The sequence below is a fragment of the Cyprinus carpio genome, chromosome A17 (assembly GCF_018340385.1).
Source record: "Cyprinus carpio isolate SPL01 chromosome A17, ASM1834038v1, whole genome shotgun sequence".
Taxonomy (NCBI): Eukaryota; Metazoa; Chordata; class Actinopteri; order Cypriniformes; family Cyprinidae; genus Cyprinus; species Cyprinus carpio.
In genome coordinates, this window is record NC_056588.1 from 5,981,015 (window position 1) to 5,991,601 (window position 10,587).

Consider the following 10,587-nt stretch of genomic DNA (forward strand, 5'->3'; position numbering starts at 1 on the left):
GATGATATCTAATGAAAAGCACGCACCACCCACACCCACACCCACACTCCAGCACCACACCCTCCTAATGCAGCTCCATCATCACAGGTATCTCATGTGAGTAAACCACACTTACACTCAGGTATGATGGTGGCTAGGCCATAGATCAGGTTGGACAGGATTTCTTCAGGGCTTTTACAACAGTGTCGCTCTTTTTGTGCTTTTTTGTTTTGCTCTCTTTTTGTGAATCCTGTTTAAATGTCAATCAGTCTTGTGGAAAAACACGGTAAGAGCTTTATCTTCATGCATTACTTAATACTTATTAGTTATTACTGAGTAGCTACCAAACAAAGATAGGTCTTATCATCATAAGAATTGTGAAGAATTAGTTAGTACGCGTATATGTGGCTAGAAGCACAAAGTGGACTTGTTATATCATTTTGTTTATATAAGTATACTATTTTTATATTCATCAAAGAATCCTGACAATAATATATTATCCATAAAAATAAAAAAAAATTAAGCAATGCCACTGCATAATGATTTCTGAAGAATCATGTGACACTGAAGACTGGAGTAATGGCTGCTGAAAATTCAGCTTTGCATCACAGAAATAAATTACATTTTAATATATATTTAAATAGAAAACGGTTATTTTAATCTAATTATATTTCACATTACTACTCTTTGTACAGCATTAAGTAGTGAGCATAAGAGACTTCTTTTAAAAGCACATACACACTCTATTTATGTTTATACGTATTATTACAAAAATGTTAAAAACATGTAGGAGCAACTATGAGATATCTTAGCTGTGACAAACCCAGGTGTGATCCAGCACGACAAATCCACATTTTTGCCTGCAAAATAAAAACAGCAAGGATTTCTAATGAGCAGGTGAAAACCTGTTCGGAAACACCTGCTTGTTATATTTAAATGTGTCACCCTTGTGTTTGCAAAAACCCTTATTATAAGGTCACCTGTCATAACGTCCATTTAAAGCACACAGAACAGAATCAGACTTTGCAAACTTTTTGATAAGAGTTTTAGAAACAATCTGGAGTACCTGTTATGCATGGCAGAACGCCGCCGGAGTTTAAGCATTAATCAAAGACAAAATCTCCACTGGCTAATTAAAAAGATAATCAGCAACACAAAAAATGACATGATGAAAATCCATTAGGTTTTTGGTTAAATTTAGACCATACTTTCATGACACCAGTTGTCAAGAGATTCTCTGACCCAAACTAGATTGGCCTGTTTCTGTGATTTTATCCTTGTCATTGTGCAAAAGTTTTGAGGTTCATATGTAATTGTGTTTATTTCAGGACTTAGTTTGTGATCAGGGATGAACTGGTCAGGACTGGAGGCCCTTCTTAGCGGGGTCAATAAATATTCTACAGTGTTTGGTCGAGTTTGGCTGTCCATGGTGTTTGTGTTTCGTGTTCTGGTGTTTGTGGTGGCAGCTCAACGCGTTTGGGGCGATGAGAGCAAAGACTTTGTTTGCAACACCAGGCAGCCTGGGTGCACCAACGTCTGCTACGACAGCACGTTCCCCATCTCCCACATCCGTCTGTGGGCCTTACAACTCATCTTTGTCACATGTCCGTCGCTCTTGGTCGTAGCCCATGTCAAATACAGAGAGGAAAAAGACAAGAAGTACACGGCCGTCCACGAAGGCACCCATTTATACGCCAACCCTGGGAAAAAGCGTGGGGGTCTCTGGTGGACCTACCTGTTAAGCTTGATCTTTAAAGCCACAGCTGATGCTGCCTTTCTATATATTCTTCATCACATATATAAAGGATATGACCTCCCTCGCCTCACCAAGTGCTCGCTGGATCCTTGTCCAAATACGGTGGATTGTTTCATCTCTCGTCCCACGGAGAAGAAAATCTTCACTCTCTTCATGGTGATCTCCTCTGCTCTCTGCATCTTGATGTGTATCTGTGAAATGGTTTATCTCATTGGAAAGCGTGTATTAAAATACTTAATGATGCAAGAAACACCACCAAAACGATCTAAAAGACCAGACCCGACTCTTTCCAGCAGCCAAAACTTGAGTTTACAAAAATTAAAAGACACCTCAATGGACAAAACTGCTCTTTAGTGACAGCAGTGTGTCGCCAGACCTTTACAACCTCAGTGAGTTCGGGATACGGGATAAAAAGCTCTCTTTCTGCTTCATCCAAAATAGCACATACAAATAATGCAAACAAATGCAAATAAATAAATAAAAATAAATTTGTTTTTATTTTACAATAAAAACTATGCATTTACTACAGACTTTGTGTTACTTTTAAACACAGTAATAAATATTATAATTAAATATATGTATTTTTTTTTTTATTTTTGTTTATTTTAAGTAATGTAATAAATTTTATAAATATATTTGTTTTTATTATCATGTCTAAGGTATGGTAGCCAGGGGGTTTCACCATATTATATGTTTTTTAGAAATTAAATGCACTTTAGAATGAGCTTTAAAAGCAAAGCTTGACTGAGAATGCTTTGCAATCAATGTCAACTAGCTACATGCAAATATGGTATCGACCTCAAAATTTACATGTCTCCAACAATGCCATGCATTTTAAAGTTTTGTTTTTTTATGATATCTTTTTGTGTTTGTATTCAGTGTACATAGAATATCAATGAAACATTTATTTAGGTGTGTTGCCTTAGTTTCATTGGTTTTATGGAATTGACTGAGGATGGCAAAGGTTATTATTTTAATAAAATGATCAGTCACCCAAAAATAAGAAATCTGTCATTATTTACTTATCCTAATGTCTTTCAAGGAGATATCAATAATGTCCAAGCTGCTCTTTGTCATTAACAGAATTTGAATGGTGCCTTTCTTTTCCTCACACAAGTCTATCATATAGCTTCAGAAGACTTGTAACAAAGTAAACTAGTCATGAGGACCACTTTTATGATGCTTTTTTGGCTTTTTGTAGTTTTCATTGTATGGAAAATGCAGCTCTGATATTTAGCTTAACTCCTCATTTTGTGTTCCACTTAATAAAGAATGTCTTTGAGTAAATGTTGGCAGAATTTAATTTCTGGGTAACTATTCCTTTAAAATGACTTACATTAAGGCCAAATCTGCCACATCAAATCTCTTAACAGTGTTTCAAACTCTCAGCATAACTCCTCGGACACTCTCTGGATCTTTTCAGTCCTTATTTCTGTCAGCCTACACTACTTTTGTACATGCATTTAAAAATAAAATCGTTTAGCACACAGTACCCAGTGCACATTCATTTACATGTTACATAAGGAGCACCTCTTGATCTTTTGCCTTCAGCAACCAGTGATTACATCCCTCCTACCTTTTCTATCTCACTCACACACCACACAAATATATCACACTACACACCGAAGGCAACAAAAAATTATTTAGTGTATATTTATTTGAATGCATTTCAATGATAATGTGAGAACAAAACGTGATTCTTTCATCCTAAGCATTTTATCCGATCTGAACAATTTCCAAGCACTGGCATCTAACCTGCAGATAGTCTTTCAGTCTTTAGCACACTGACCAGAAATAATACAGCAAATGTCCTAATGTATGATTCACTCACTCTGTGCTGCTCCTCCTACACATGTGCCCTGGCTTCGCTCAGATGCACACAGCAAACAATCCATCCCACTCACGAACACAAACCAGCTCACACACTTATAGAAATACCACCATAGACTCATACACTCAATATTGCTTCTCTACTGCTAAATTATGTTTTAGAGTTGTGCACCATTCAGAATTCTATTGAGAACATTTCATATTCAATTCTCAAATTTAAATTGAATTTGGATTAAGGTAGCAAACAGAAACAGAACTTTAAGTATAATTTAAGTTTAAGAAAATAGCATTAAGTTGGGTTTTTTTAACAGTACATACAGGATATTTCCAGAAACATTAGATATTAATAATTATTAATAAATGTTATAATTTATCCAATATTTTTTTAGAGAAATTTGTATGTATTTTTGGGAAAATAAATTATTATTATTATTATTTACAGCAAAGATGCCTTAAATTGAATAAATTGATGTCTTTTACATTATTGCAAAAAATAGACAATGCATTATTTTGAACTTTATATTCATAAAAATAATCCTGAAAAAAGTATCATGCTTAAAAAAAATATTAAGCAGCACAATTGTTTTCAACATTGATAGTAATTAGAAATTTTGCTTAAGTACCATAAAAATTATTTCTGAAGGATCATGTGACACTGAAGACTGGAGTAATGGCTGCTGAAAATCCCGCTTTGCCATCACAAGAATAAATTACATTTTAAAAAAATTATAATAGGAAATAGTTATTTTAAATTGTAATGATATTTATTATTATTATATTTATTTATTTATTTTACTGTAATATTGATCAAATAAGTGCTGCTTTGGAGAGCATTTTTCAAAAATATTAAAAAATCTTACCAACCCCAAACATTTAAATGGTAGTTTCCAAAAACTAAACAAATTATACAACATACATTATATAAACAATATATAATTTGGTCGATTAACCATGGTGAAAGAACATGTCATTTCCAAGAATGCTTTAGTTTACCCCCAAATCTTCAAAATGGAACCAAACAACATGAAGCAGCTTACAAGTTACAAGCAGCTTTGACCATCTTTCGGTTCTTGCCCATTTTGTTGTTGTGTAACTGTAACATGTTGATTTTCTCTTCCCATCTTTCCAGTTCAATATCCTGAGGGGTGGGGCCAATTTATTTAAAATGTTATGGCTTTACAGCACATTAGCATACTATTAGCATGCTTCTTCTGCCAAATATATATATATATATATATATAACATAGACTATTATGAAATGCTATTCCATTCTCTTAAATGATGATTTTGCCCAACCTTGTTAAGATTTCTCAAATCCATTTTGAAACTGTTTTGAGACACATAGAGACATCATAGTGCTGGGAATTCATGTCATGTTGCTGCAGAATATTCAATCGAGGCCATAAGATTCAGGTTGGACCCAGTAACAACAGTGACGTTGTTGATGCATATTATGCATTACAAATGGAACAAAACAAGCATAATGTAGGTTACAGAGGAACAACGGTGGGCGGCAGCAAAATCACATGCAGCCCAGCACCACAGACAAATAGTGTGTTCACTGGCACTCAACCCACTTATGCTTTATCTTGGCACACAATGCATTCAGTTTGGCCTCATTTACACTGAACTAATTAATTTAACTAAAAATAGCTAATTTGGCCCCTACAACACCACCAGAATTTCAGGCCCCTTCACTCTGAACCCAAATAATTCACATGAGAAATCATATATATATAGGCCATGAGACAGATGGAGCAATGGAAAGGAGGCTGAAGGTGGGTGGAGCCTGAGAAGGCTATCCAAAAGCATGCTAAGTAAACAGCTAAGAAAAAAAAGAAGAAATTAAGTGACAAAATGAAGACTTTGATCCTCCACATTTGATTTATTGACAACTCAGGCAGAACACATTTCCTTTGCAATGTGTTAACAGGTGAAACAACTCCCCTTGCTTAATTTAAACTTTATAAACTGAGCTAAGAACAAATATTTTACTGCATATTAAGCATTGTTTGTGCTATAAACTGTGCTTCTTTATTGATGAGGTCAAAATTTCTACATCTCCCTATTTGCTATTCATCATTCAGCACATTATCACACTCAGTTCTTTAAAAATTACCCCGTAACATATAACATTAATTATTGTTATACAGAGCACACAGCATATTAGCAAATAGAGTATCTATTATTGACATAACGTTAGTGTGCAATAGATTTTAAGCTCTTATATATGATCTCTGATAGTCTTATTGCATCCACGATCACCTATTAATAGTCAGAGTTATCAGTTAACCTAAATACTTACTGGTCAACAATAAATCCATAAAGCAGTACACCATGACATAAACTTTAAAACAAATGTAGCTTGCAAGAGAGACTTAAACTGCGCTTCAACAAAACTGATATCAAGAACACATCCAAATTGTATTGTGAATACAGATAGATGCTGGAGTCATGACTTGGAAATAATATGTACATAATTAAATAATTAGAAAGAAAGGAAAAAAAAAACTAAAATACCTGTTTATGATGTTTAGAATTCTTAAATGGGCTCTAATACAATAGGTTTGCCAGTGCAGTAATAAGACTTAGGATACAGACTTCACCTCAGTGTGTATCTCTGCCCCCTGTGTGTACTGTGAGGACACCTCTTCCAACTCAGCTCTCTCCTGTACAACAATAGCAGCCAACTCCCCAGGCTGGCAGGAAATCTGCTGAGCTTGGTTGCCATGGAGCAGTTTGTCTGCATCCGATTGGTCCTCGCCGAATAGCTCCTGAAGCACCCCCTGCTCTAGCTCCTCCCAATAGTCCCACACAGGCTTGGAAGAGTTTGGCTCTGTTTCAGAATCAGTCAGGTCTGAGTCCCAGTCACTATCTCCTCCTACAGCCGAGGCCAGAACAAAGTCAGCCTTAGAACCGCTGTCCTCTGATTCAGAATCTTTTGAGTCATATACCGAATGTCCCTCTGTCACCAGCAGGTGGCAGTCAGGAGCAGCCAGGTAAACAAAACTATCTGTAGAGAGGAAATCACATTCATCAGGGTAACGGCAAGGTTTAGCAAAGGAAGTTGGAGGCAATGGCTCCTCCAGTGCAGGTTTGGTCACGTTTTCCTGTGTGGTTGGGGGCAGCACTGACACTGCCAGGTAGATAAAACTATCTGTGGCAACAAATGAATCTGCATCGCTCTTGACTAATAACGTTTCTTTAGCTTCATGTTTGGAGGGGGACAGTGGTAAAGGCACATCAGTCTTTGATGTGTTCACAGTGTTATGAATCTCTTGGATTTGAGATCCTGTGTCCGCAGGTTTCAAGCGTGCTTTTATTTCTGTAGCTTTGGTTGTAATCTCCTTACAGAATGCTTGCCTTCCTAGCTCTATGCTATTAGATCTCAGCCCAGAGGGATCTTTTTTGTTAAAAGTTGCCAATTTATTTGCTTTTGGAATGGAAGAGTATGTCTCGGTCTTTCTGACATCGACTTCTCCCTCTTTCCCTTGACTAAGAGATGCAATGCTTCCAAGATCTGACATAGCTCTGTCATTATCAGAAGTGATGTCCTCTCTACTGGTTTGGCTGGGATTTGACATGTAGACACCACTTGAATCTGAGTCCAGCGTTAGGTTGGAATCTGGTGACTCGCTATGGCCATATTTGTTTCCCATTTGGGCGTCAATGGTGGCAAGATCTAAACTGGTTGGGATCTTTTCATGAGCAAGTTTAAGGCTCCCTGGCTGAGTCACAATAACATTACTTTCACCTTCACATGTTTGAAAATTATACTGAAATTGTGGTTCGTCGTCATCTTGGCTTTCCACAACTTCTTGGTTCATTCTCTCAATCTCCAACATATCTTCAGCACCCAGTTCTGAGCTTGTACCTGATGGAGCTTGTGAGCCACCAAACCCCGATGGAGGATGTAAAAGAGGCCAGCGCCTTAGAGAGCCAATACTTTGCAAATCTTCATTCCAGGTCTCATCCCAAAGTGAATTAACCATCTCTAACACAGCTTCCCAGTTCTCTTCCTCACATTCAGAAGTGGTATTTTCACCAATGCTTGGCTCAACGCTCTCCTGTATAAACACCATTTTGCTCTCTGCTTCTAAAGCTTCCTGAACCACACTCTGAATTTTGGATGCTTCAGCTTTACATTCTTCTTGATCCCGCAAGAGCTTCCATTCCTGTAGAGAGCAATCCTTCAGATCTCTTGTTAATGTAGACTTGCCGAGCTGACCATCCACATTTCCTTGGTGCTCGGGGAACGGTGAAAGACGAGGAATGGTCTTTTTGTCAGAGACACTTCGGATTAGCAGATAGGGTAGTGGGGGAAGAACTGGGAGGTTATGTACTGCACCACCTTGTCTTACCGTCCTCCTCCTTCCAATCAGTCGCCGGGGCCAGGTGGACTCCATCGGTGTAGGGGAGACAGCAGGTCTTTTTGATGTTTGGGAGCGCAGAAGGGGCGTAGTGTCTTTTTCAGGTTCTGGGGTGGTTGGTGGCAGTTCTTTCTCAGGCTCATTGTTCTGGGGTTTAAAAGTCAGAAACAGATTATCTTTTGCCATGCCCCCATTGTTTCTCATACCTTGGCCAATCTCTAGTTTGTCTTGGTTTTCTTGACCACACATCAGGGCACTTACAGATAACTCTGAAAGAGGTGGTCTTGGTGAAGACGGTTGGGTGGGTAAAGACTGCCTGTTGAACTGCTGATGGAAGGGCAATGGAGAGGGAGAGAAGAACACAGAAGGTGTATGTGTACCAGTGGAAATGGGGGATCCAGAGAAGGGTGAAATCTGTGGGGAGTTGAAGCTGTTTGGAAAGAAAGCAACTCCTGGGTTTAAGTAGGTCTTTTCTCCTGGAGAGAGTTCAAATGTTTCTGGGAACTTTGGTGGAGACAAAACCTTCCAGGAGTGGCGGCAGAGGTTGTCCTTCTTGCCACTGTCCTGGTGATGGCGCTTGTTCATGGATCCGCTTGGAGCTGAGCTGCAGGATACACTGGGGGATGCCGACCTCACAAACCCTCTTGGTGACTTGCTCAGTTCATCATTTGCTAATTTCAGGGAATCAAAAATGAACCTCTCATCCAGTTTTCTGCCATTGCTGCCTAGCACAGAAGACCTTGTGTCAAATATGTCTCCACCTGCTCCCAGGGAACCATTACTAGAGAAGTCGGTTTCTCTACCCCTTCTTGAACCCAGAGTGCTGTGTGCCGAACTGTGGTCGATCTGTTCATTGATGCACATTGTGTCATAAATGGAGCGTTGAGGGATATACCCATCTTCATTGTAGCCCTCTCTGTCATCCCCTTTTTTCGAACAACAAGGGCTCTGCCGTAAGCAGCCGGGACGACTTAATGGCTTTCCCATTGTGTCACTTCTTAATGATGGACTCCTACACAACCTCCAATATGATCCTCCAGAAGTCTATAACATGATGTTGCCAGAGCATGTGTACCAGGTCTTCTTAGCAATTACTGGAAACAGAAATTTATGATTTAATCAAAAACTGAAAATACTTTATGAAACTTACTGGTTTTCTGATGACGGCAAGTAGCCAAGAAATGGCTTCAGTATCTCCACTGAAAGTAGAAATAAAAATGCAAAAAATAAAACATGCTTCCCTTAAATGAATAGTTTACAGCAACATCAAGTGGGAAGGAAGCAACTTTGTGAGTCTGTTAGCATTACATTTCCATGTAAACAGAGTAGCTTTTCATTCATAAACTGACATAAAGGAGGTTTATGTCTGTCTATCCGCTCTGTTTAGCCCGATATAATCAGTTTTGTTCCAAATTTAGAGGACCCATTCTCCTGAGGCAACATCTTTACACTTCAAAAATGCACAGTATTACAGGAAAAACTCACTTCCCTTCCTCATTCAAATGTGCCATAACACTTCGGCATGGTCTCTTTGCATTGCTTCTCTTCATGTTGTTAATCACTGACGTAACTCTAGCAATCATAGCATCGCTGGATGACAGATGGTCAGTCCAAGTCCCTTATGCGCTGGTAGTCCAGGTGTGAAAAGTGTACAGGAATCCAGGCATCCAGTCTGTATTCCAGCATTATCTTTCAGCTCTCAGAGTCTTGTCCTTCGTCACACAGAAACACAGTTGGTTTGATAAATAGCCTCTTTTTCAACACCAACGGCAGCTCTTTCTCTCCCTCCTCTCTTTTACTGCCTCACTTTCACTCTCTCAGCTCCCTCCCCTGAGTTTTGAGGATGCTTCAGGGCTTTAGCACTTATCAGGAGCTTAGGACTTTTTTTTGCCTCGCTTATTTCATTTCCTTTTAGTCACTTTTATCTCAATTTGGTTTAACCTCTAATAAGATGGCTTAGATTTCCATCAGATGTTATCTGCATTTGCCAATATCCTTGTCTTATCAGTGTAAATAAAAATCTCACCTAAATTAAATGGTTAGCACAAATGATGCCAACAGCACGGCTTTTAAAAATGCAAAGTTTGACATTGTACATTTTTCAAACAATGACTCAGTCATGCACTGCCAGATTGTCTGTCTTTGTTGTACTTCTCTCTCTCCCACACACTCTCCTCTCAATCTCGAACCCTCTCGAATCACACCTCATCTGCCCGGAGCACGCCCACACACTCTTTTTGAACAGGCAATATAAACGTGATCTGTCCCTGAGATGCGCCATGACCAATTGTACATTTATGAACAATTGGTATAAAATATAGTGATCAGGCAAACAGCATTTTACCCTTTAACAACTGTAGATATAAATAGTTCAGCTGCCTCACTTATATATTGCTCCCCTTATGTTAGCCAGGCAATGCTGAAAGTCAGTGGAGGCTAAATTAAAGGTCCTGATGTGGGACGTTCAGGTTAAGTTAAACAATAATTGCATCACTAAAGGCTGATGCATATATATATATATATATATATATATATATATATATATATATATATATATATCTTCTTTTCATATCTGAATTGCACGATTCTCAACAGCAGCAGCACATTCAGAATCCAGTGTGAAGCACAAGCAACAGCTCTTGTCTCTGTTAC

The 10,587-nt window shown here is 38.4% G+C and overlaps 2 protein-coding genes across 3 annotated transcripts; one reads left to right on the forward strand and one right to left on the reverse strand.

Annotated features, from left to right (window-relative positions):
* The first annotated feature begins 72 nt into the window (after positions 1–72).
* Positions 73–2,149, forward strand: LOC109069326 (gap junction beta-4 protein-like). The gene is made up of 2 exons (XM_019085963.2): positions 73–265; positions 1,308–2,149. The coding sequence occupies exon 2, from the start codon at positions 1,328–1,330 to the stop codon at positions 2,087–2,089; it is 762 nt and encodes a 253-aa protein (XP_018941508.1). The 5' UTR covers positions 73–265; positions 1,308–1,327; the 3' UTR covers positions 2,090–2,149.
* Positions 2,150–5,430: 3,281 nt separating this feature from the next.
* LOC109069198 lies at positions 5,431–10,349 on the reverse strand. 2 transcript variants are annotated; one of them, XM_019085873.2, is made up of 2 exons: positions 9,421–10,349; positions 5,431–9,029 (listed from the first exon to the last, which is right to left on the reverse strand). In XM_019085873.2, exon 2 carries the CDS (start codon positions 8,920–8,922, stop codon positions 6,154–6,156), a length of 2,769 nt encoding a protein of 922 aa, XP_018941418.1. In that variant the 5' UTR covers positions 8,923–9,029; positions 9,421–10,349; the 3' UTR covers positions 5,431–6,153. The 2 variants fall into 2 exon arrangements, with proteins under 2 accessions (XP_018941418.1, XP_042629639.1); XM_042773705.1 differs by having other exon boundaries at positions 9,285–10,349.
* Positions 10,350–10,587: the final 238 nt, after the last annotated feature.

Bases quoted from the DNA above. Each gene is read 5' to 3' on its own strand.
- LOC109069326 (XM_019085963.2), top strand. From the start codon at position 1,328: ATGAACTGGTCAGGACTGGAGGCCCTTCTTAGCGGGGTCAATAAATAT.
- LOC109069198 (XM_019085873.2), bottom strand. From the start codon at position 8,922: ATGGGAAAGCCATTAAGTCGTCCCGGCTGCTTACGGCAGAGCCCTTGT.